We start from the raw sequence: 27,305 nt of genomic DNA on the forward strand, positions 1-27,305 counted from the left end.
TCTCCACAACAGAAACCTATGATAATCTGAAATTCAACGGTGACAAATGGTTGAGTCCAAGCTCGAGCACAATGCGGAACACATCACAATCCCTTTCAAAGTGTAACAGATTTATTTTGTCAAGGTAAGAATTCAAAAAGACATGTATTGCAGAAGTTTTTATCCCACATCAGTGAGTACAGCAGCAATAGTCAGTAAAACTTATCAAGAGATCCAAATTGACAGCAAAATGCTGGGAATATTAAGCACAAAACATTGGAAATATTCAGGGGTTAGAGCAGAACTTGTTGAGAATCTGTTCACCTTTTGCATAAATGGCCCAACAGTAGTTCTTTCACTTCTTCGTAGGTTCTGCCTGACCGGCCAACTATTTTCAATGTTTGATGTTCAATTCACAAAGTTTAATGACTACTCAACAGCCTGGAATCCACTCTGCAGTTACTTTTAATAATCACACAACTCATCTACACACGGCCTCAGGTCAGTTCGACGCAATCCAAGCAGCCAGAATACCTTCTCGTGGTGAGGATCCAGCCTCTTTTTCTTTAGGTTAGGGGCAGCTGATACGGATGGGGATGGGGTGGGTAAAGTGGTGTATTTAATTTCTCGATTGTCCGATTTTGGGTGGTGGAGGGGGTAGGAAAGGAGTTTTCCCAACTTATGTTCAATGAGTCAGGAACCCAGAGACTGCACTTGTGCAAGGCATTGTGTTGGGCAGCTTGGAGCTTTCACTCTGGAAACTAACTTTCTGGTGAGTGATGCCAGGGATGGTGGAGTCCTTCTGTCAAACGCACTGATCTTTTGGGCTTGATGGATCACATTACCTCTGTGCAAATCCAGGGTGCTCCTGAGATGACAGAGAACCACAAAAAAAACAGGACAGCATCACAGCTGATTAAGATCTATTTTTGTCTGACGCACACAGGGAATTATGGCAGCTAAACTGTGTGCACGTTCACACACACACACACACACACACACACACACACACACACACACACACACACACACACACACACACGTTGACCTTGGATTAATGATCAGCCCAGGATGCTAAACAGAATCTCCCCCCCGACCCCCCTCTCACCATAGCATCGAGAGTTCTTTCACATCTTGTGAAAGGGCAGATGGGAAGCTGGGTTTAACTCTACACCTGAAAGGCATCTCCACCTGCGAAGCAGGGAAGGCTTGAATGGATAACGGGTTCACATGCCTGGAGTGGCTCTCAAATCTGATATCTGGACTTTGAGGATGAGAGCGTGATCAAAACAGGCAGCAGCGCATAATTTAGGACAGATTTTGGGAAGGTCTTGATTTACAGGATGTTGACATCCTGGGATATCACTGGCAAACGGTCAGTGTAGCAGTTAGCACAACGCTGTTATAGTGCCAGCAACTGGGATTTGAATTGTCTGTAAGGAGTTTGCATGTTCTTCCTGTGTCTGCGTGGGTTTTCCCTGGGGGCTCTGGTTTCTTCCCACTGTTTGAAATATACCGGGGGGGTTGTAGATTAATTGGGTTTAATTGGACAGCACAGGCTCACGGGCTGGAAGGGCCTGTTACTGTCTCAATTTATAATTTAAACTGTTTGGGAGGAGAAGCTTTTTCACACAATCTGGAGGTAGAACAGCAGCAGTGGCCTTAGTAACAATTGTAGAGAAGGTGAGAGGCAGAAAGTTAGATGTGGAAGATTTCTGAGATGATAAATAAAGTGGATGAACTAATGGAGTGGATTGACACATGGCATTATTATGTGATAGTAATTAGTGAGACTTGGTTGAAGGAAGGTTGTGACTGGCAGTTAAATATTCAGGGAGTTCGCGGCTTTAGACGTGACAGAATTGGTGGGGTATGAGGGGGAGGTGCGGCGTTGGTTGTCACGGAAGATATTACAGTGGTGCTGAGGCAAGATAGACTGGAAGACTCATCGCGGGAGGCTCTGTGGGTTAAACTAAAAAATAAGAAAGGTGAGGCTACAAATATAGGGATATATTATAGGCCGCCAAAAGAGGTTAGGATACTGGAAGAGCAAATGTGCAGGGAAATAGCTGAGATGTGTAGTAGAAATAGGATTGTGATAGTTGGGGATTTCAATTTTCCTAATATCAATTGGGAAACATAAGCAGTGAGAGGGCAGGATGGCTTAGATTTTGTACAATGTGTTCAGGATTGCTTTTTAACAGCAGTATGATGAGGTGCCTACTAGAGGGGAGGCAGTGTTAGATCTATTGTTAGGGAATGGAACAGGGCAGGTGACGGAAGTGTATGTTGGTGAGAACTTTGGATCCAGCGATCATGGGTCCATTAGCTTCAACTTAAATATGGAAAAGGATAGGTCAGGTCCGAGGTTGAAGGTCTTCGAGTGGGGGAAGGCCAGATTTGAAGAAATGAGAAGGGATTTGCAAAAAATTGTATGGGCTGATATTTTTACTGGAACGGATGTAGAGGAGATTTGGAGGGTATTTAAAGAAGAGATATTGTGAGTACAGGATCTTTACATGCCAGTCAGATCGAAAGGCAAGGCCAAAAGTTCAAAGGAACCATGGATTTCTGAAAAAATTAGGAAGTTGGTTCAGGTTAAGAGGGGGACATATACTAAATTTAAGAAGTAAAAAATGGTTAAGATATATAATTATTATATTATTTTCTTTGGCTTGGCTTCGCGGACGAAGATTTATGGAGGGGTATGTCCACGTCTGCTGCAGGCTCGTTGGTGAGGCTCGTTGGTGAGTGACAAGTCCAATGCGGAACAGGCAGACACGGTTGCAGCGGTTGCAAGGGAAAATTGGTTGGTTGGGGTTGGGTGTTGGGTTTTTCCTCCTTTGTCTTTTGTCAGTGAGGTGGGCTCTGCGGTCTTCTTCAAAGGAGGTTGCTGCCCGCCGAACTGTGAAGCGCCAAGATGCACAGTTGGAGGTGATATCAGCCCACTGGCGGTGGTCAATGTGGCAGGCACCAAGAGATTTCTTTAAGCAGTCCTTGTACCGCTTCTTTGGTGCACCTCTGTCTCGGTGGCCAGTGGAGAGCTCGCCATATAACACGATCTTGGGAAGGCGATGGTCCTCCATTCTGGAGACGTGACCCACCCAGCTCAGTTGGGTCTTCAGCAGCATGGATTCGATGCTTGCGGACTCTGCCAGCTCGAGTACTTCGATGTTGGTGATTAAATCATTTCAATGAATGTTGACGATGGAGCGGAGACAGCGTTGATGGAAGCGTTCTAGGAGCCATAGGTGATGGCGGTAGAGGACCCATGATTCGGAGCCAAACAGGAGCGTGGGTATGACAACGGCTCTGTACACGCTGATCTTTGTGTGTGTTTCTTCAGGTGGTTGTTTTATGAGGTGTCAATAGCTGATTGACCTCTACCGGCATCGAAGTACTCGAGATGGCAGAGGTCGACAGCATCGAGTCCACGCTGCTGAAGATCCAGCTGCGCTGGGTGGGTCACGTCTCCAGAATGGAGGACCCTCGCCTTCCCAAGATCGTGTTATATGGCGAGCTCTACACTGGCCATCGTGACAGAGGTGCACCAAAGAAAAGGTACAAGGACTGCCTAAAGAAATCTCTTGGTGCCTGCCACATTGACCACCGCCAGTGGGCTGATATCGCCTCAAACCGTGCATCTTGGCGCCTCACAGTTCGGCGGGCAGCAACCTCCTTTGAAGAAGACCGCAGAGCCCACCTCACTGACAAAAGGCAAAGGAGGAAAAACCCAACACCCAACCCCAACCAACCAATTTTCCCCTGCAACCGTGTCTGCCTGTCCCGCATCGGACTTGTCAGCCACAAACAAGCCTGCAGCTGACGTGGACATTTACCCCCTCCATAAATCTTCGTCTGCGAAGCCAAGCCAAAGAAGAAGAATAGCTGATAAGGTAAAAGTGAATCCAAAGGGTTTTTACAGATAATGTGAATAGTAAAAGGAGGGTTAAGGATAGGACTGCTGGAAAATGTGAGCGGTGAACTGTGCGAGGAACCGTATCAGATGGGAGAGATATTAAACAATTTTTTCTCATCTGTGTTCACAAAGGAAAAGGACATTGGACTATGTGAGATAAGTGAAGCAAATGGCTTAGTTATGGAAAAGATAGCAATTAGTAAAGAGAGGGTTTTGGAGCTTCTAGGGTCAGTAAAAGTGGAGAAGTCTCCTGGCCCTGATGGAATTTTCCCCAGGATGGTAAGGGAGGTTAGGGAGCAAATAGCGGAGGCACTGACAGTGATTTTCCAACGATCACTGGAGGATGGTGTGGTGCCACTGGATTGGAGGATTGCTAATGTAGTTCTGTTGTTTAAAAAAGGCACGAGGTGTCGTCCAAGTAAGTTTGACTTCGGTGGTAGGTATTCTTGGAGATGGTGTGTATAAATATCTGAATAGGCAGGGATTGATCAGGAGCACCCAGCAAGGGTTTGTGAAGGAGAAGTCATGTTTGACAAACCTTGTTGAGTTTTTCGAAGAAGTGACAAGAAAGGTGGATGAAGGTATGGCAGTTGATGTAGTCTATCTGGATTTTAGCAAAACTTTTGATAAGGTTCCACATAAAAGGTTAGTAAGGAAGGTTCAGTTACTCGGGATTAATAGAGCAATAGTAAGATGGGTTCAGAAGTGGCTAGAGGAGAGACAGCAGAGGGTCATGGTGGACAACTGTCTGTAAGGATGGAAGCCTGTGATGAGTAGCGTGCCTCAAGGATTGGTGCTCGGCCCCCTGTTGTTCATAATTTATATTAATGATTTGGATGATGGGGTGGTTAACTGGGTAAATACGCAGACGATACGAAAATAGGGGGAGTGGTGGATAGCGAGGAAGGTTTTCAGAGATTACAGAGGGATTTGGTTTGTCTGGAAAATTGGGCTGAAAGATGGCAGATGGAATTTAATGAAGAGAAGTGTGAGGTGTTTCATTTCAGAAAAAATAATCAAAATAGAACATATGTAGTAAAGGGGAGGACATTGGGGAATGCACAAGGACAAAGAAATCTTGGAGTTATGGTGCAGCATTCCTTGAAGGTGGATTCCCATGTTGACAAGGTGGTTAAGAAGGCATTTGGTATGTTAGCCTTCATAAATCATAGCATAGAGCTAGGAAGTGATTCTGCGACTGTTTAAGGCGTTGGTGAGGCCAGGTTTTGAGTACTGTGTTTAGTTCTGGTCTCCAAATTATAGGAAGGATATAGATAGGGTGGAGAGGGTGCAGGGAAGATTTACCAGGATGTTGCTTGGCTTAAAACACCTAGAGTACCGAGCAAGACTGAAGAGGTTAGGACTTTATTCATTGGAATGTATATGTTTGAGAGGGGATTTGATAGATATGTTTAAAATTATGAAGGGAATAGATAGACTAGATGCAAGTAGACTCTTCCCCCTGAGAGCAGGGGAGGTTGAAACAAGAGGACACAAGTTGAGGGTAAGGGGGAAAAATTTTAGGAGAAACATTAGAGGATGCTTCTTCACTCAGAGAGTGGTGTCTGAATGGAATAATCTTACGGAGGAAATAGTTGAGACAGATTCAATTCTTTCATTTAAGAGGAAGCTGGATATATACATGGATAGGAGGGGGTTGGAGGGTTATGGGCGGAGAATAGGCGGGGGGGGGGAAATCTAGAGTTGATTGAGTGAACCGGCATGGGCTTGAAGGGCTGAGATGGCCTGTTTCCATGCCATAAATTGTTATATGGTTATATAAAAAGTCCTCTACCATTGCACAAGTTGGAGGATTCAATTCAAAATAATATCTTTTTATACTGTTTGCTGCTTAAACTTACACAAATGCTCATATATTGCAGCTAGATTCCAACCTACTCCCTGCTTCAATAATTAGTCTGTCGCTAACCCCTAATATAGAGTATAAAATTTTAATTAAAAAAACAAGTAGACACATATCACAGTAACAGCCCATTTCGGCCCATGAGTCCATGTCGCCCAATTACACCGAATTAACCTACATCCCCGGTACATTCCAAATGGTGGGAGGAAACTGGAGTCTCCGGGGAAAACCCACGCAGACACGGGGAGAATATTAAAGCTCCTTACAAACAGCGTGGGATTCAAACCCTGGTCTTGATCGCTGGTGCTGTTATGACGTTGCGCTACCGCTTTACCAATCGTACAGCCTATAAAAAAATCTTCATGGAAACATTTTGCCACTTCCACTATCCCAGTGGTTCTCAACCTTTTTCTTTTCACTGACATACCACCTCAAGTAATCCCTTACTATCCACAGAACACAGGATGCCACAGGTACTCTGTGGTCAGTAAGTGATTACTGAAGATGGTATGTGAGTAGAAAGAAAAAGAATGCAAACCACTGCACTGTCCATTCTGCTGCTCCAGCTCCTTCCTTCCCCAAGTCTGCACACAAAGAGAGTGCACCTTCTCCCTACCACACATCTCATCGCTGGTTAGGGAACAAGGGGCACATTTCCAATAATGAAGGGTGAGGACACTTGTCTTTCAGATACAGGTCCATAAAAACCAGGAACATTTCCCAGTCATTTCTGCCAGGTTAATGGAAAGGAGCCTGTTAGATAGTACAATTTTAAAACTCTCATGGACTTATGATTAAATTGCTGGCAAATTATTTGTTATAATTTTGAAATTTTAGAGATACAGCGTGGTTTCAGACCCATCCAACCCATGAGCCCCCACTGCCCAATTACACCCAGGTGTTCGAATGACCAATGAACCCACGTGTCTCTTGAACATCTCCCAGAGGTCACAGGAAGAAGAGACAAACTTGTTGTGGACAGTGGTGGTTTTGAACTGGGATGTGCTGCCCTTAACAATGGCTCAAAAACATTAAGTGAGACAAAGGAGTTTTAAAGGGTTTTTTTTTACACAATGAGTGACTAATGTCTGGATTGCACTGCCAGAGGTAAAGTGGAATCAGATACAATTACACTTAGATAGGCATGATATGGTAGAATAAAAATTTAAATTTAGACATACAGCATGGTAACAGGCCCTTCTGGCCTAAGAACCCATGCTGTCTACATATCGCAAATAACCTACAACCTCCGTATGTTTTTTTGAAGGGTGGGGGAAAACTGAAGCACTCAGAGAAAACCTATGCAGACACTGGGAGAAGGTTCAAACTCCCTACAAGACAGAGCCGGACTCGAACCCGGATCGTTGGTGCTTATAACAACATCCTAATTGGGCACCTTCTTTGAGAAGACGCACTGGCATTGGAGAGGGTCAGAGAAGATTTACCAGAATGATACCAGGAATGAAAAGGTTAGCATACGAGGATTGTTTGTTGGCTCTCAGATTGTACTCGGAGTACAAACGGATGGTGGGGAAACCTAATGGAGCAGCAGTTCTCAACTATTTATCCCCCCATTCACATCCCACTTTAAGTAATCGCTCATTGACCACAGAGCAGCTATGTCACCGGTTAGTCAGGGATTATTTGAGGTGGTATGTGAGTGAGGAAAAATAGGTTGAGAACCATTGTCGTGGAGATTTCAAATGCTGAAAGGTCTGGTCATAGATGTGGCAAGGTTGCTCCCCATTGTAAAGGATTCTAGTACAAGAGGGCACAACTTGAGGATAAAAGGGTGTCAATTTAAAACAGGGATGTGGAAAAACTTCTTTAGTGAGAGGGTTGTGAGTCTGTGGAACTGGGTGTATTTAAGGCACAGATTGACAGGTATTTGATTTAGTCAGGGTTACAGGGAGAAAGCAGAGGAGTGGGGCTGGGTGGGAGGATGGATCAGTTTAGAATGGCAAAACAGACTCGATGGGGCCACTTCTGCTCATATATCTAGTGATGCAAGCAAAGATGGGATGGTGGGTTGAAGGGCCTGTTTCTAGACTGTACTAACTCTATGACATGAAAGACAGCCATATGGCAGTGGGATTTTGGAGGGTTCTGAGACAAAACCACCCCAGATTAATGGCCTCTGCGTCATTCCAGTGGGTAAAGGAAATGGGGACATCAGGTGGATCCACTACCAGAAGCTCACACAAAGCATTACCAAAGTGCATGTACTTTCTACCCCCCCCAAACCCTGGCACCCTGCAAACCCCAACCACCAAGACCCAGAAATCCCAGGGGTCAGGATAATGCCCAGTCCTTGAGTGAACGAGAAACTGAAGGTGCCCAGTGAGTCGGGCAGCATCCATGGAGAGAAACGGTCAGTCAATGGTTCAAAAGGCCCCAATCCTTCCCCAACTCCTCCCCCTCCCCACCACATCATTAAGGAAGCCCAGTCCTGGGAATTTCCCTCAAACACTGAGGGAAGGTTAAAATTGGAGCAAGACTGTTTATGGTTTGAGGTTAAGAAATAATTCTTTATTGAGAGAGTCCAATTCACAGGCTGTTGAGCCATTGAGGGACTGGGATAACCTGCAATTTTAGGACTGATGGAAGTGCATTAACCAGGAGCTTGACTGAATGGAGGTGGCTGCTTGAGGAGCAGAGAGGCCGTGATCTTTGCCTCTTTGAAAAGTGCCCCACTTGGGCAAAGGCAGAGAACACAGATTAAAGCCAACTCTCCCAATGGTATAATGTAAAGCGCATACACACTCTCGTTCACATTGCCAAAACCACACAGACAGCAGGTCTCTCACCCACATTGACATTCAGCCAAAATCAAACAACCTAACCTTTGACTGGCGAATAATACTGGGTTATCCTCCACCTCACCGAATCATCGACCCACCACCATTCCTCCCTCTCAATGCCACGTTTTACACTCCTGGGAGGGGAGGCAAAAGGAGTCACCATTTTATTGATCCAGGAAGTAGAGCTTGTAATATTTGTTCATCTGTTCCAGAAATATGAAGGTGAGGACTGTGTGTGGTCCCAGCCGCGCATAGTACGGGGTGAAACCTTTCCAGAGGCTAAAGAACCCCTCCTGCCTGGTAACCTTTAAGAGGACGTCCTGGGAAACAAACGAGAAGCAACAAGAGAAATTTAGGGGATGTTGGGATTCAACCTCTGAGCTTGCTCTGCTATTTGCTGATCTTCTCAAGCTGACACCCTCCCCGAACTCGAGCATCCATTGCCCTTTGAAGTCATCAGAAGATCTAAAACCACTCCCTCCTCAACTCCTCCCTCCTCTCCACATATCCCCTTGGCACCTACCCATACCCAACCAGAATAGGATCCATTTAATCCCACTCCTGCTGATCAGCCAATGTTCTACCTATGCTACTATCATCCGCATATCCTCCATTACCCTGGTCCCCTCTGATCCCATGCGCAACAAGGACAGGATTCCTCTTCCCTTGTCCTCGCCTACCACCCCAGCAGCCTGCATATCCAACATATCCTCCTCCACCAATCCGTCACCTACTATGAGATCCCACCATCTTCCCTATTCACACACACACCTTCCCTATTCCTCACCTCTCTACCTTCCAGAGACACTATGTGACTCCCTTGTCCACTTTTCCCTCTCCACCAAATAATCCCCCCTAGCACCTATCCCTGTGACCGCAGGAGGTGCTTCATTTGTGCCCACACCTCCTCCCTCACCACCATTTGGGGTCCCAAACAGTCCTTCCAGTGAAACAACATTTCACTTGTGGAACTGCAGGGGTCACCTACTGCATCCTGTGCTTCTACTGTAGTCTCCTCTGTATCAGAGACTGGACGCAGACTGGGAGAACGCTTTGTTGAGCACCTCGGCTCTGTCTGCCACAAGAGCGTGGATCTCGCAGTGGCCGCCCATTGCAATTTCCCATTCCATTCCCTTGCTGACATGTCTGTTCATGGTCTCATGCACTGCCAGATTGAGACCACCCACGAATTGGAGGATCACCACTCCATTTTGCGTCTGGGCATCTTCCAACCAAATTCTCTGGTTTCCATTAAACCCCCACCCCCCCCCAACTTCTTCCCCAGTTACCTTTCTCTCAACTGTTTCTCCCCCTCTTTCCTTTACCTTCTGTCTCCTTTCACAGAGCGAAATCAATAATCATCTCTCCTCTTATCATACCCAATTAACACCTTTTGTTGGTCTGGACTCTCCCCTCTGCCATTCTTCAGGTTTTACTCTGACACCTTCCTGTTGTTTGCTCATACCTTGAAGGGCTCAGTAATATATCTTTACTTCCCATAGATGCAGCAAGACCGTCGGAGTTCCTCCAGCATTTCTGCGTGTTTTTAATACAACCACAGCGCCTGCAGAATTGTGTGTCTCCCAAAGATCTAACTCCTCATTCCCACACATGAGCACATTCCTTTTGCTCTGGATACCAGTCTGACAAAGATTGGACCCCCATCAATCCCTTTAAGAAAATCCCATGGACGGTGGTAGGCATAGCCCTGAACTGTTATCCACTGTTCAATCCCCATCGGGAAACCCCCCCCCCACCACCCCAAATTCAACACCCACGTGAAGGAAATATGCTGCCTCACCAATCCATTTCTGTACTCCGGTTTGCCATCAATCATCCGCATATTCTGAATTCTGTGAATTATACAAAACATGTTAATGTCTCAGCAACTCAAACAGGTAGTCTGATGCAAGGCCGACCCTTGGTGGGGTGGAGGTGTGGGAGGTTTAAAGACAGTGCAGTAAAGTGCCCAGTATCCAGCACTACAGGGATTGGTAGATGTCAGATATGCATTTTTTTAATATTGTTTGAGACTCACTCTTTCAATGCCTAATACAAGAAAATTAAGAATGAACAGTTTAAAAGACAAAAATACTACACTGAACAAACCTCACTTGCATGAATAAAACCATTTTACTTTATTTTCAGTCACATTCTTTGAAAACTTTTAACTGTTGCTGCATCTGCAGGTTCCTCCCCCTCCCCGAAGCCGCCCAAAAGACAAACAATAACATTATAGATAAAGAAACACCCTCCCCTTCCCTGTTTACAGATAAAGCCTCTGAACGGTGGCGACTCTTCATCTTGGGTGATGCCGTCGGTTTCACACAACTTTATTCAAATAGCTGCTATGAGCAAAGCCTGAGCGAGGCCCTCCCTCCGCTGGCTGAATATTTGCTCCCATCTTCACCAAAGATTTACGTTACTTCAGAGAACATGTACTTTTACAACTTTAAACATACCTATTTTTTAACCTATTATTTTATTCTTATTTATTTTAATGTTTAAAATTTATTTTCCTATTGCATTGTATAAAATCCGTATAAATAATTCCGGATTTTACTGTATTTAAAATACTCTTCATGTAAAATACACAGCTGGATACTCTAGTAAACTTCCTGCTGCACTGTTCCAAGTTGGTTCTGTGGCCTGGATGAGACAGTGTTCGTGAATATACACATATAGGTCACAAGGCCTGATTAAATATTTGAGACAGCACCAAGCTCTGGGCACCTGATGTGGAGTCAGGTGCGCTCCTCGTCAGTCTGCTCCTAGATCTCAGAAGTCCAGGCAGCGGGACTTCGAGAAGTCCATCTGAGCTCATTGCCCAGCCTTCTGCAGAGCATCTCTCCAAAGAGGGAACACAGAGCTGGAAGACTTTTAGAACTGATGGGTACCTCATAGGCTTGACTGCATCCGACACAGCAATGGAATCATTTAAAGTTCTCATCCTAATGTTATATTAAAATAATATGGGTGGGCGATCGGGGCAGTGGGAGCTTGGGGAGTCAGGAGCTTAGAAGGGCAGGTGGTAAGGGTGTAGGGAGCTCTGAAGAACAGGCGGCCATGACGAGGGTCTGCAGTCAGGGCATCGGGAGCTCGGATAGGTGGCTGGGGCCAAGGAGAGAATCTGTGGCTGGGGCATTGGGAACTCAAGCAGACGGAAGCTCAGATGGCCTGAGTTGGGGCCTTAAAAGGTGCAATAGATGATACTGTGTAATAGTCGATACTGTGTAATAGTCGACCCTCCCCCCTTTTTGGCCCAAAAGTTGCATGCTTTTGTATGACCTGTGTAAAAGTCAGCATGTCTTTTTTGGCCCCAACTGCCAGCTCCCGACAGTATATACAGTAAAACAGGATCAATATAAAGTAAAGCTGTATCCTGTGAAACATTCCTTGGGCTGGGTGTATTAAAGTAGTTTCTACAGTCCAATAACATTAACCAAACGCTCATATTTTAGTGTTTTCTCTACGAGAATATTGAGTGAACATTTCTCTCCATGGACACTGCCTGACCTGCTGAGTCCTTCCAGCTTCCCATTGTTTACCATCGGAACTTATTTCATTTCCTCACCTAGTTTTTGCAATGTCGACCGGCATGGAGGCAGCCGTCGTCACAAGCCCGCTGATCATACTGGCACAGAAATGGCAAAGAATATTATCACTGAAATAACCTGGAATGCACAAAATAAAGCAGGATTCAGAAATGTGCTCAGTGCTTCCCCGTTACAAGCTGCATCATGAACATTGGGTTTGGGAACAGAAGAAAGGAAGCACAGTTGGCTTAGTGGTTAGTGCACCGCCTTTACAGCGCCAGCTATTGGGACCAGACCAGAGTTCGAATCCTGTGCTGTCTGTAAGGAGTTGATATGTTCTCCCACGTCTGTGTGGGTTTTCTCCAGGGGCTCTGGAGAAAAACGTACTGGGAGTGTAGGTTAATTGGAGGTAAAAAATTGGGCAGCATGGACTTGTGGGTCAAAATGTCTAAATAAAAAAATTAATTCTCACCCACACACGAGAGGGGAAATTTACCCACCAACCCTCTCCTCTTTGGGATGTGGGGGAAAAGTCACAGAGGGAGCATGCAAACAATATAGAGACAATACCCAAGGCAGATGGAATGTTGGTCCCTGGCATTGTGAGCTCGACCAGAGGCACCAGAGACAGCAAGAGCAAGACAAAGATGCAGAAGAGTCAAGAGAATGAAGGAGCTCTCACCTAGACCCAAGAGGAACTGCTTTGATTGAGAGTAGGAAGAGAGTTGAGCTGCATTCACCACCACAGCTCGAGCCATTGTTGGGACACAACCCTGGAAAAGGGACCAACAGGGGAGAATCTGGGTTACTCTGATCCAAAGACAGCTTTAATGAACGAATTGGCCCTTCCCCAGCACCTTACACAATCTTAGAATACCCAGTGCACTTTCTTGCCATCAAGTGCTTTGGACACCTCTGCTGTGCAACAGTTTCTTGAGAACAGCGCTTTGCGCTACTGGTGAGTAGAAATTCTGCCTGGCTCGCAGGAAAAAGAATCTCATGATTGTAGGTGATGTACTCTGACAATTAATCTGAACTTTGAACTGTTGTCACACACAATATACAGTAGTTCTTGTGTGCACCGCAAGCTCCCACGGACACAAACATGATAAAGAGAGGATCAGCAGATTTTAAGCAATATTCAGAGTCTAGTCACCGCTTGCCCTTGGAGGAGCAGAATTCTAAGGATTTACCACCTTATGATTGATTGGTATGGGCCCCAATACCCCTGCGTGTAAAGCCCTGCAAAAGGCAGTGGAAGCACCCTAGAACATCACAGGCAAAATCCTCCCCACCATCAATAACATCTATGGGGAACACTGCTGTTGGAGAGCAGCAGCAATCATCAAGGATCCAAACCACCCAGCACATGCTCTGTTCTCGCTGCTACCATCAGGGTTGCTACCATCAGGCTGCTGCCACAAGGTTGAGGAACAGCTGCTACCACTCCACCATCAGACTCCTCAACAACAAACTCAGTCAGAGGCTCACCAGCCTGGGGAAACTGCATCTGACCTTCTACTTGGTATTAATCCTTTCAAAACAGAGATACTCCTTGCTGTGAACTTACTCGCCAGAGTGTGAAGAGTCCTTCCTCACGGGTAATGCGCAAGAGTGCATTGAACACGTTCGTATAACCCCTACGTTCTGCGACGGGTAATCTGGAGAGAAAGACCATCCAAGCAATTATGGGGTGATTAAAAGGGTTGTTTGTTACATTCAATTAAAATTGGTCCCAATAAAATATCCAATTTTATCCCAATTGCATAAAATCAGGAGTAAAACACGAAAGTCTGCAGACACCTTGAATGAAGTAAAAACACAATGCTGGAGAAACTCAGCAGGTCAAACAGTGTAATTTATGTAGCAAAGATAAAGAGACATCACCAAATTTTTGGGCTCAAGCCTGAAATGTTGGCAAAATTTCCATCAGCTATAGCTTACAGACTGTTAACAGAGAGGATGATGAGTGGCTTGTAAAGTGGTGTGAGAACAACCACATCAACATGGCCAAAACAAAAGTGATGACTGTGGATTTCATAAGGATATAGGTTGACCATTCTCCACTACATGTCAATGGTTCTGTTGTGGAGAGAGTGGAGAGCACAAAGTTCCAGATATGCCTGTAAAGGATGTCCTACCCTGGTCCTAAAACATCACCTCATTAGTCAGGAAGGCGCAGCAGCACCTACACTCTCTAAAGAAGTTAAGGAGGGCAAGGCTACTGGCTCCAACTTGACAACCTTTTAAAGGAGCACAATTGAGAGTGTGCTGTCTGAGTGCATCATTGTGTGGGACAGTAGCTCCATAGCATTGGATCAGGTCAATATAGATTATCATCAAAACAGCTGAGAAGATCACTTGCGTCTCCCTTGAATCTACAGATGACGTATTGGAAGCATTACTTAAATCAGGCTCAAAAAATTATTGAGGTGTGGCCAGCATCAGCACCGACGGACTACGGTCCCCAAGCCCATCTAGGTGAAGGAGCCTGGAAGCCCGTTGCTGGAGTGTTAGCCTGAAAGTTTCAAGCAGCAGGTCTTTGAGGGCAGTGTACTTGCCCGTACCCGGGGGGTGGTGGATGATGTCGCCAACTCTCACTGCTTTATCTTGGTTCAGAGCGCTCACGACATGATAGAACATCGTGGTGTCTGAGGAGATGTTGCGAAGTTGAAATTGTGCTTCCGCCTGCCCGAACCACGTCCTCGGTCGGTGGGTCCAAAAAGGGGGGGGAATGCTTGATGGAGATGGCGTTAACCTCTGCTGAATCCATGGTGTTTTGAGTCCAGAAAAATGTCTGGGCTCGTCGGGGTCACCACTGTGGCGGTGTGAACAGTGGAAGAAACACAGCCATCTTGTTGAGGGTCATTAACGACTGTTTTTATTCAAGTTCAGCACGCCCCTATAAGGGCAGCATGAGCTCAGTCATCTGGTGCATTGTGACATCATAATCACTGCCCAGAGTGCACAGCTGGAAGGGATGCTGGAGTCAGAGAGAAACCTCTGACGACGCCATTTCCCTATGGCTGCCCCGGCACGTGGCAATACAAGCAGGGTTGGTTTGCCATGAGGATGTGCACCGCCACAGAGGACCCTTTCCATCCAGCATTCAGTATTTTTAACTCACTACCATCAAGAACGAGGTACAGACGCATCAAAAACCAGGACAGCCAGGCTGGGAAATAGCTTCTTCTCACAGGTTGTGAGATTAAGTCATCCCAAAATATTTGCAGTAAAACCCCGGATAACCGGGAAAAAAAAACAGAAAATAAAAAAACCCACAATTTTAAAATTGGGGTGCCTCGCCATTAGTTCATCAAATACGCAATCACAATCAACCAGAAAATTCACTTATCCAGCATCTACCAAACTCCATAGGTTCCAGATATCAGACGTTTTTCCATATCTCTCTTTGGCTTGGCTTCGCGGACGAAGATTAATGGAGGGGTAATGTCCACGTCAGCTGCAAGCTTGTTTGTGGCTGACAAGTCCGATGCGGGACAGGCAGACACGGTTGCAAGGGAAAATTGGTTGGTTGGGGTTGGGTGTTGGGTTTTTCCTCCTTTGTCTTTTGTCAGTGAGGTGGGCTCTGCGGTCTTCTTCAAAGGAGGTTGCTGCCCGCCGAACTGTGAGGGGCCAAGATGCACGATTTGAGGTGATATCAGCCCACTGGCGGTGGTCAATGTGGCAGGCACCAAGAGATTTCTTTAGGCAGTCCTTGTACCTCTTCTTTGGTGCCCTTGTCTTGGTGGCCAGTGGAGAGCTCGCCATATAACATGATCTTGGGAAGGCGATGGTCCTCCATTCTGGAGACGTGACCTACCCAGCGCAGTTGGATCTTCAGCAGCGTGGATTCGATGCTGTCGGCCTCTGCCATCTCGAGTACTTCGATGTTGGTGATGAAGTCACTCCAATGAATGTTGAGGATGGAGTGGAGACAACGCTGGTGGAAGCGTTCTAGGAGCCGTAGGTGATGCCGGTAGAGGACCCAGGATTCGGAGCTGAACAGGAGCGTGGGTATGACAAAGGCTCTGTATATGCTCATCTTTGTGAGGTTTTTCAGTTGGTTGTTTTTCCAGACTCTTTTGTGTAGTATTCCAAAGGCGCTATTTGCCTTGGCAAGTCTGTTGTCTATATCGTTGTCGATCCTTGCATCCGATGAAAAGGTGCAGCCGAGATAGGTAAACTGGTTGACTGTTTTGAGTTTTGTGTTCCCGATGGAGTTGTGGGGGGGCTGGTAGTCATGGTGGGGAGCTGGCTGATGGAGGACCTGAGTTTTCTTCAGGCTGACTTCCAAGCCAAACATTTTGGCAGTTTCCACAAAACAGGACGTCAAGCGCTGAAGAGCTGGCTCTGAATGGGCAACTAAAGCGGCATCGTCTGCAAAATCTTTAAGTGTATATGTGATTATTATGTGCTGTGCACTGTGCTTGTATGTATATACACTGTGGTTCAGAGAAATGCTGTTTTGTCTGGTTGTAGGTGTACAGACAGATGATAATAAACTTGAACTTGACCACACTCCTGTGCACAAGACGAAAAGCCTCATTAATGAATATCCAATGTGTATTTACCCCCATCATCTGCATCCTATTGAATACCCCATATTCTTTTAAAGACAGAAACACGTCTCAAGCATATAGAATACCGACAAAGGGCACAGGCCCAAAACATTGGTGACCCTTTACTTCCTGTGAATGCCTGCATGTCCCGCTAAGTTTCTCCAGCATGTATGCATTGTCTCACCTTGGTCACACTCTCATCTTGCTGTTACCTTCTAGTAGAAGGTACAGAAGCCTGAAGTCTGGCACCTCGAGGTACAAGAGCAATGTTGTTCCCGCAACAGTTATGTCTTTTGAATCACCCTGTAACAGCCTCACCATAAAACTTATGACCAGCACAGTTAGCACAATGCTGTAACAGCATCAGCGATCAGGACCAGGGTTTGAATCCGATGCTGAAAGGAGTTTATACCTTCTCCCCATGTCTATGTGTGTTTTCCCTGTGGGCTCGTTTTCTCCCACAATTCAAAACGTACCGAGGTTTGTAGGTCAACTGGGTGTAATTGGGCAGCATGAGCTCACAGGCTGGAAGAGCCTGTTACTGTGCTGCACATCTAGCACCATAGAATTGCAGCACATAGTCAGGCCACTTTGGCCCCTCTAGTCTGTGCCAAACCACTTTTTATTGCCTAGTCCACTGTCCTGCCCTCCATATCTCTCACATACATATCTGTCCAAAATTCCCTTAAATGTTAAAATCGAGCCTACATCTATCACTTCAGCTGGCAGTTCATTCCTCACTCCCACCACTTTCTGTGTGAAAAGGTTCCCCCGCTAAACTTTTCCCCTTTCAACCTTAATCCACGTCCTCTGGATTGTATCTCACCTACCCTCAATGAAAAAAGCTGACCTATATTTTTAATACCTCTTCCAAATCTCTCCTCATTCTTCTACGTTCTATTATTTTTTACTCCAGGACATCCAGACAATTGCCACATCACTTCTTTGCACTTACTGCAAATGTGAATATTTTTATATATTTGTCTTTTGTGAAAAATGGTTGAAAGTGATTAAACTCACACCATTCTGTGAAAAGTGATGGAATACAAAGTATGTAGATTAGAGCTTGAGAGTAGACGGTACTAGCTCGTGGGCCCCTTCGTATCTTGAGCCCCAAAGATGCAAGGATCTGGTTCAGTGAACTAAGGTAGTCTATAGCTAGTACTGCGCTTGCTTAATTTCTTTTCTTTGGCTTGGCTTCGCGGACGAAGATTTATGGAGGGGGTAAAAGTCCACGTCAGCTGCAGGCTCGTTTGTGGCTGACAAGTCCGATGCGGGACAGGCAGACACGGTTGCAGCGGCTGCAGGGGAAAATTGGTTGGTTGGGGTTGGGTGTTGGGTTTTTCCTCCTTTGCCTTTTGTCAGTGAGGTGGGCTCTGCGGTCTTCTTCAAAGGAGGTTGCTGCCCGCCAAACTGTGAGGTGCCAAGATGCACGGTTTGAGGCGATATCAGCCCACTGGCGGTGGTCAATGTGGCAGGCACCAAGAGATTTCTTTAGGCAGTCCTTGTACCTTTTCTTTGGTGCTCCTCTGTCACGGTGGCCAGTGGAGAGCTCGCCATATAACACGATCTTGGGAAGGCGATGGTCCTCCATTCTGGAGACGTGACCCATCCAGCGCAGCTGGATCTTCAGCAGCGTGGACTCGATGCTGTCGACCTCTGCCATCTCGAGTACTTCGACGTTAGGGATGAAAGCGCTCCAATGGATGTTGAGGATGGAGCGGAGACAACGCTGGTGGAAGCGTTCTAGGAGCCGTAGGTGATGCTTAATACGGCTTGCTTAATAGAGACATGAATATTAACTTAGACATCCCTAAGGAGGGAATGAACTAATTAACATAACATGCGATGTATGAAGAAGGAGGAACTGAGTGATACCTGGATTGATGGAAGGGAGAAGAATGTTGTAAAGTATTGGGATTCTGATTGGAAGAAGGTAAATGAAGGTGGGGTGATGTTGAGCACGGGACTGTACAAAGAGTGATGATACTGAACCTCCGGTGTGTCTCCAGACCAGGGACGCCCGACCCTGCTGACTCAAAATAAAGCTGAACCTGTTCTCCAAGACTTTGTCTCCAGAGTAATGATTGTGAACACTTTATATTTAACATCTTGCTTGTGTGATAATTTCACAAGGTCACAAGTAATAGGAGCAGAAGCTGATCCATCTTCCCTCTTAGCCCCACTCCCCAGCCTTTTCCCCAAAATCCTTAATGCCGATTAATCAAATACCTGTCAATCTCTTCCTGCAGCAAGCAAGAATTTCTGTCCATCTATCCAGTGCACTTGTGTATACGACGGTAAACTCTCATCATCAACATATTCGGAGGTTGGGGGGAGTCACGTGATGGAGTAGTGGCCGGACGGTGAACTCCAGCCCTCTCCAGAAAAGTCGGGAAAAACAAAGGAAAACACAAAGGCACAGAAATAAAAGTTACAGAAAAGTGAGTATAAAGGTGGAAAGAAGATGGCGACAAAAAAAGAAAAATCGAAAGCAACGGTAAGAAGAGAGGAAGAGAAGACAAAGGAGGAAAAAGGTGAAGGCCTTACCTGTCCGAAGAGGCCCGCTGCGGAGAGAGAAACCCGCTCCCTCAGGTCGGTAAATAATGGACTACAAAAATGGCTCGCTGAGCCGTGTAAAATTGCGCAACCGCGCATTAAAAAAAACACACCGACAGGAGGGGGGACCAGCTGGGGAGTCGATCTCCACAGCCGGCAACGACAGCTGCAGAACACCTGCAGCAAGAAGAGACCACAGAAGACAATGGAAACAAAAAAGAAGAGAAGGGCAACAAAGAAACAACAGATGGCCAACCCAGAGGAAGAAGAGGAGGAAGAGGAAGAGTACAGTGAAATAGAAGAAGAAAAGAAAGGCAAGATAAAGAAGGTACTTTCTCTTATTAAAGGATACATGGAGTCATTTAAAGAATGGCAAACACAGGAATTTAATGATTTAAGAAAAAGAATAAACAACACAGAAGAGAAAATGAATAAAATAGAGATGACCTTAACAGAAATGGGAAAGAAAATGGACAAGATGGAAGAGCGGGCAGTAGCAGCAGAAATGGAGGTAGAAGACTTAAAAAAGAAATTGGAGAAATCTAATAAAAAAACTAAAGAGACACAAGAACTACTAGCTCAAAAAATAGATACAATGGAAAATTATAACAGAAGAAATAACATAAAGATAGTGGGCCTTAAGGAAGATGAAGAAGGCAAGAATATGAGTGAGTTTATAAAAGAGTGGATCCCTAAGACCCTAGGATGTCCAGAACTACAGCAAGAAATGGAAATAGAAAGGGCACATAGAGTATTGGCCTCTAAACCACAACCACAACAAAAACCAAGATCTATTGTAGTAAAATTCCTAAGATATACTACAAGAGAAAAGGTACTGGAGAAGACAATGGAAAAAGTAAGAGAGGGCAACAAACCACTGGAGTATAAAGGGCAAAAAATCTTCATTTATCCAGATATAAGTTTTGAACTCCTAAAGAAGAGAAAAGAGTTCAATACAGCAAAGGTGATTTTATGGAAGAAAGGGTATAAATTTATACTAAAGCATCCAGCGGTATTGAAAATATTTATTCCAGGACAACAAAACAGACTATTCTCGGATCCAGAAGAAGCACGAAAATTTGCAGAACAATTACAAAAATAGACTGAGGGAGGAAGACGGGTAATGAGAGTAAAAATGATCACGATTGATATGTATGTGGGTAAAGACAAAAATAGACTGAGGAATGAAGACGGGTAATGAGAGTAAAAATGATCACGATTGATATGTATGCGGGTAAAGAGGTATAAGAGTGAATAGAGACAATGTGCATACGTGAATGTATCTGTACTTAGAGGAAAATATAGATAGTATAGACAAGAATTAATAAGGGAAGGTAATGGAATAGAGAGAATAAGGAGGGAATTAAAAGAGTGACCTTTGTGACATATGAAAAGTGAAATCTTTTCTGGGGGGGCGGGGTGGGGGGAAATAGCGGTCACTGCAAAATCAGTTGACGCTTGCGAGTGGATTCGCAAATCCAAATGGAGAGGGGAGATGTGGTTGTCCGACAAGGGATAAAGGACAACTCAGGAGGGGAAGGGGAGATTGGGGATAAATAAGATAGAAATAGGAGAATAAGGAAAGTGTTGGATGTTGTAGGAATGTTGTCTTATAAAGAGTTGAAAATAAGAAAACAGAAATGGAAAAGGAGGAAAGGTAATGATGGAAAAATGGAAAGAGAAGATAAACAAAATATAAAAGGGCTACGCTGAACTATATGACTTTAAATATTAATGGAATACATAACCAAATTAAAAGGAAGAAACTACTAAATTTAAATGAATAAATGTATTCCATTAGAAAAAATAACATATAGGTTAAGAAATAATATTGAAATATTCGAACAAGTATGGGAGCCTTACATTAAATACAATAGCGAAAACCTACCGGGGACAAACATTACCTAAGTTGATGGAAGGAGAAGGAAAGAAAAGAATGGACTCAGTAGAATTTCTGGTGTATTTTTGTTGAATGACAACATTATCTGACTGGCTTAATGCAACCTAGATTGTATACCTAAAATGGATGAGAGGGGGGGGTGGGGGGTGGCTTGGGAGGAGGGAGGGGGGGGGAGAAAAAGTCACTGTATATGTGTGAAAAAGAAATAGTGTATATCATGGCTAATGTGATTTATGGTGTGAAAAATAAAAAATTTAAAAAAAAAAAAAACCATATTCGGAGGTTGTCCGCTTAGAACAGGAATTTCTTCAGCCAGAGGACAGTGAATCTGTGGTATTTGTTGCCACAAACAGGTGTAAAGGCCAAGTCATTGGGTATATTTAAGAGAAAGATTGATGTTCTTGATTAGTCAGGACACCAAACGTTATGGGGAGCAGGCCGGGCAATGGGGAAATGAATGGTGGGGTAAACTTGATGGGCTCCTATGCTTTTTATGATCTTATACAGTTAAAAACTCTGTTTTATGTGCTATCCAGGCAAGTGGTGTCTCTTTTGTGATCTAGCAGAGTCTCTCTCTTGCTTCTGGCAATGGTGGTGATCAAGAACTTTGAGACTCTGTGGACATACAGGTTTGTGATGTGGCTCTTACCAACCAGGACAACTGGATAAATTTATGGGGAGAAGGCCGGGCAGTGGGGCTGAGTGGGAAAATGGATCAGCTCCTAGGTCTTATAGTATATCATCTTTCCAAATTTCCTCCGCACCTTCTCCGGAGCCTTCAGTGTTGTGATGAGAGATACATTCACTGTTCTAGATACTAACTCATGAATTCCATTGCATCACTCCTGTACCACCTAACCAGGTCACTGACATTCTTGAGTTGCTCAGAAATTTCTTTCTCTAGCCAAGAGTGCTGACCTTCTGCATCGCAGTTTGGTATTAATTTTAAATTTAGTTATCCAGCATGGTAACAGGTCCTTTTGGCCCATGTGCCCATGCTGCCCGATTACATCCAATTACATCTGGTATGATTTGAACAGTGGGAGGAATTAATGGATATCCATTAATGAGGCTTTTTGTCTTGTGCACAAGAGTGTGGTCAAGTTCAAGTTTATTATCATCTGTCTGTACACCTATAACCAGACAAAACAGCATTTCTCTGAACCACAGTGTATACACATACAAACACAGTGCACAGCACATAATAATCACATATACACTTAATAACATTTAAAATAAATGTGGGAGGAATTGGAGCTCCTGCAGAAAACCCAGCAGACATGGGGAGAACATACAAACTCCCTTCGAATCTCTCACCCGATTGCTGGCCCTGTAACAGTGTTGCTCTAACCGCTACGCTAACCATACCATCCAATGTATAGGGATACCATTGCCCCTGAGCGAAAAGCCTTGCAAAAGGTAGTGGATGCAGCCCAGGACATCACAGGTAAAACCCTCCCCACCATCAAGAACATCTACAGGGAATGCTGCCGTCATCAGCATTGCAGCAGCAATCATCAAGGATCAACACCACCCAGCACATGCTCTGTTCTTGCTACTGCCATTAGGGAAAGAGGTATTGGTGCCACAAGGCTCAAACCAAAAGGTTCAGGAACAGGTGCCACTCCACCACCATCAGACTCCTCAACAATAAACTCAACCAGGAACTTATTTAAAGACTCTTACTTTTGCATTTATTGATTTTTTTAATCTCTGTATTGAACAGTCAATTTGTTTACATGTATACATTAAGTAGTTTTTTTGCACTACCGGTAAGTAGGAAAAAGAATCTCACGGTTTATGTGATGTCATGTATTTATTCTGACAATAATTCAGAATTTCTGTGTTTTTATTACAATCACAAGGTTATCAGACTTTTGTGTTTCATATCTGGAGAGAAACCCAGACATGGAGATCGGGATCAAACCCAGCTCTCTGGCAGTGTCCCTACAAGTTCCACCATTATCAGATCCCCTTGCAGACTTTGCCATCTTTAAGTACAAGCATCTTACCTGCCATCCGCAGTCATCCTGATCAGTGATACTTCGGCAGGCGTACCCACAAAGGCACCAATCGCACCGGCCGTCATCCCAATCAGGGCCTTCATGAAGAAGTTGGGAGGCGTCCCGTCAGCCCTCGTGAGCTTCTCGAAGAGGATGGTATAGATACCCAGGCGGGTGGTCGTGTACGTGGCCTGGCGCAGCAAGCCCGCAGAAAGACTGCACAGGAGAAAGGGTGGGGGCCATTGAGGGAGAGAACCACGGTGTTACAGACTAGCAAAGGGGATTGTGTGCTCAACAACCAAGCTGCTGCTTCCTTCATTTGCCGAAGCAAGAAGTAACACTGGCCAACGAAGATTTTACTTCCTGAACTTACAAGAGTTGTAAGTTTTTACTTTTGGGTGCATTTTATGGATTTTGGGCTACTGATCATGAAAATCACCTAAACTTTTTCCTACCACATACCATTTTTTAAAGCTATTTAAAGTGATTTTCTGTCAAATTTTTAACATGCTTCAAGCATATAAAACCATGATGTGCAATGTATAATTGAAAATTCATTTTCTGCTTTCGCTCTTGGCCCTGTTGATCCTCGTGCAGTCAGTGATGAACACAGTAAAAAGTTTCACCAGGATATTGCCACAATGGAAAAGCGGTATCAGGGCAACTGGAACCCATCAATGCTGGCCGACTATAGTTTGACACTGACATGAGAGGCATCAGATGCTGAGTACAAACTAAAATCAGCAGCAAGACATTTTTAGGTCAGTTGAACTAACACAATGTGTCGGCATCATTATGCGATTAAACATGCTAAATTCAATAAAAGTGAATTTAATGTTTCTCCAATTTCCTACGTGATACAGCAAATATGAAATTATCTTTGTGTTCAGCTTGAAGTTGTCTATAATAATCTCCAATTTTCTGTTCAGGAAGCAAACCTTTTGTAAAAATTTGTTTGCCAATTGGGACATTTATTTGCCTTCATTGAATTTACGAGCAGATGTGCTCTGATGCAACTGGGCAAGGTACTGGTAAGGCAGTAAGGTGGGAGATAATGACAATCTGGGGAGGGTGATAAGTTCCCAGTCAGTGGTGGCATGCAGCCAAGCGGGATTAAATGGCTTTCCTCACCCGGTGTAGATTCCTCCAATCCCTTCAGCCCTCAGAATGCTGCTCACAGCGTGAAAGCTGGTTTTGTACTCCTTCGACCGAGCTCCCTGCCCACTCAACTGCATCCGGTTCTTCACCAAGTCCAGCGGCTGGACAAAGAACGTAGCCCCCATCCTGCAAAGACAAAACATGACTCACTTAGGCATTCTACTTCGCAGGGTCCTCGAGCTGATGGATACATCAGTAAAAAGATAATCGCACATGCCACACTATTGTGATTACCAAACAGAACTGGAGGGTGTAGGTTTAAAACGAGAGGGGAGAAATTTAAAAGGGAGCAGAGGGAAACATTTTTCACTCAGATGGTGGTCCATATCAGGAATACAGTACACAAGGTACAATTGTGATATTCAATAAAAATTTGGATAGATAGGAAGGGTTGAGAAGGATATTGATCAAATGCAGGCAAATAGGATTCGCCCAGAATGCTAACATGATCTGCATAAATGATTTGGGGCAAAGGGCCAGTGCCATGCTGTTTGATTCAATCCTGGTCCAAGCATTCCCAGGTCAGCTACAACATGTCTGATGTAGAATAAAACTGTCTATTTTTTAAAGTAAACTATTTATTTTCATGTTCTTGCACTTTAGTGAACTTTATAAAACAATTGTAATATTTTTCTTGAATTGCAACTGGTTTGTTAAAAACCTCAAGATGCTTTAGAGAGGTTAACAGGATTCTACACCTTTGTTGCTTTTTGGTAGTGACCTGATGGGATGGGACATTTTGTGAAGAGCAGGAAAATCCCTGTGCAAGGAGGACATGTGGTTAAGGGGAGAGGGGGAAGTTTAATGGTGATGCCATCATCCGAAACCCTGCCATTCCACTGTCAGTAGCATTAGGACTGGGAGGTAACCATTCACTGCTTCAGTGGTCCAATAACATATGGCTAACCTTCTTCAACCAACAAATTCCTTAGACCTCGAACTGATCCCCGCAACCAGTCCCATTCAGAGGCAAGTAATTCTATCCGTTTAAAAATTTTAAAAAATTTAGTTATACAGCACAGTAACAAGCCAAATCCGGCGCTGTCTGTAAGGAATTTGTATGTTCTCCCCACGTCTGCGTGGACTTCCTCCCACCGATCAAAACATACTGGGATTTGTAAGTCAATTGGGCAGGATGGGCTCATGGGCCGGAAGGGCCTGTTACTGTGTTGTATGTCTAAATTTTTAAAAAATATAATAATTTAAAAAAGACAAGGTTAAATGCCATTATGTCATCTGGAAATTGTCTTCATAGATAATTATTTGACCTCAACATTTGAAGAAAATTTGCAACTGGATATTTGACTTTCTCATTGGAAGACCTTAGTCAGTACAAATTGGAAACAAGTCTCCTCCTCACTGATTATCAACACAGGTGCCCCCCAAGGATGTGTGCTTAGCCCACTGCTCTGCTCATTATACACCCAAGAATGTGCGGACAGGCACAATTCCAATGTTTGCTAAAAGTTTGCCAAGTTGTTGGCAGATTCACAAATGGCAATGAGGAAGTGTACAGGAGGGAGTTGGATCAGCTCATTGAATGGTGTAACAACAACAACCTTGTGCTCAACATCAGCAAATTCAAGGAGATGATTGTGAACTTCAGGAGGAAATCGGGGGAACACGACCCAGTCCTCATTGAGGGCTCAGTAATGGAGAGGGTCAAGAATTCAAATTGCTGGGTGTCAACATCTCCTAGGATCTGTCCTGGAGACTCGGTGTTGATACAATCACAAAGAAAGCTCGCCTGAGGTGTCTGAGGAGATTCATATGTCACTGAAGACTCTTGTAAACTTCAACAAGATGCTGCTTGCATCACTGTCTGGTAGAGGCTCCAACTCTTAAGACAAGAAAAACTCTAGCGGATTGTTAACTTAGCCTGTGACATAACAGGCACCAGATCACTCTCCCCTGGGTCTCCCACCTCCCCTGGGTCACTCTGCTTCCTCAGGTTCTCCCCCCTCCTCTGGGTCCCTGTCCCTCTCCCAGGGTCTCTCCCCTCTCTCCAAGGAGCCACCTCCTCTCCCTCTCTCCTGGGACCCCTCCACCGCCCATGCGTCCCGCCCCCTCCCCCCCTGGTTCCCTCACCCCCCACCCGGTTCCCCATCGCCCCCTCCCAACCCGGTATCCCCCTCCCCCCTGCGGTTCCCCCATCCTCACATCCCCCTCCCACCCCGGAATCCCCCCCGATCCCCCCTCCCCCACATCCCCTTCCGACCCCGGATACCCCCACCCCCCTCGGTTTCCCCCCCACCGTTTTCCACCAGACCCCCCACACCCCCGAACGGACAACACTTCATCCCCAACCAGCGGCCGCGCTGCCTTACCCCGCCAGGCCTCCGAAGAGGAACTTGATAGCCTTCGGGGAGCTGCGGCCCCGCTCAGCCGCCATTTCTCACGTCCAGTTGACAAGGTGACTCGGTGAGGGGGTGGGGGAAAAGGCGGGAGGGGGCGCGCACGCACCGGAGACGTGCACGCTCGCGGCGGCGACGACGGGGAGCTGGAAGTGCGGGTTGGGGGGGGCAATGCTGAGAGGGAGGGGCGATGCTGAGAGGGAGGGGCGAAGCTAAGAGTATGGGGCGATGACGTCACTTTCCCCTCGCTCCAACCCCGCCGGCTCCGGGAGAAGAGCGCATGCGCTGCGACGTCATCCTGCTCGAGCGAGGGGGCGTGCGCGCTGACGTCACCCACCGCTGCTCTGGGAGCGGGCGAAGAGCGCCTGCGTAGTGACGTCATCGTCGGCGCCTGAGGCGGACGGTTCTGTCTCCCGCACACCGGCTTCCACTCCCCTTCCCCGTTCACCAACCCCATTGCAAGCGGTTGCGGATTCCAGCACCGTCCCCAGCGGAATCCACAGGTTTATTGCCTGAGCGCCTCTTGCAGGTGAATGCTCCAGGGGGAGCAGCTGGTCCTGAACCTGATGGTGTGAATCTTATGGCACCGCCTCCTCGGGGAGGGATAATCGGCGGAGCGCCACGCCGCGCTAACTGGCTGTCACCCAACTCCCCACTGGGCAGGGGCAAG

General features: G+C 45.6%; 1 protein-coding gene across 2 annotated transcripts; it reads right to left on the bottom strand.

Annotated features, from left to right (window-relative positions):
• Positions 1–93: 93 nt before the first annotated feature.
• Positions 94–27,070, bottom strand: slc25a11 (solute carrier family 25 member 11). 2 transcript variants are annotated; one of them, XR_011351953.1, is made up of 9 exons: positions 26,609–27,070; positions 24,255–24,407; positions 23,133–23,339; positions 13,670–13,760; positions 12,782–12,872; positions 12,138–12,237; positions 10,365–10,416; positions 8,606–8,883; positions 94–847 (listed from the first exon to the last, which is right to left on the bottom strand). XR_011351953.1 is itself a non-coding variant. In XM_069919850.1 (9 exons), exons 1-8 carry the CDS (start codon positions 26,671–26,673, stop codon positions 8,728–8,730), a joined length of 915 nt encoding a protein of 304 aa, XP_069775951.1. In that variant the 5' UTR covers positions 26,674–27,070; the 3' UTR covers positions 94–847; positions 8,724–8,727. The 2 variants fall into 2 exon arrangements, 1 of the variants encoding a protein (XP_069775951.1); XM_069919850.1 differs by having other exon boundaries at positions 8,724–8,883.
• Positions 27,071–27,305: the final 235 nt, after the last annotated feature.

The sequence above is a fragment of the Narcine bancroftii genome, chromosome 2 (assembly GCF_036971445.1).
Source record: "Narcine bancroftii isolate sNarBan1 chromosome 2, sNarBan1.hap1, whole genome shotgun sequence".
NCBI classification, from domain to species: Eukaryota; Metazoa; Chordata; class Chondrichthyes; order Torpediniformes; family Narcinidae; genus Narcine; species Narcine bancroftii.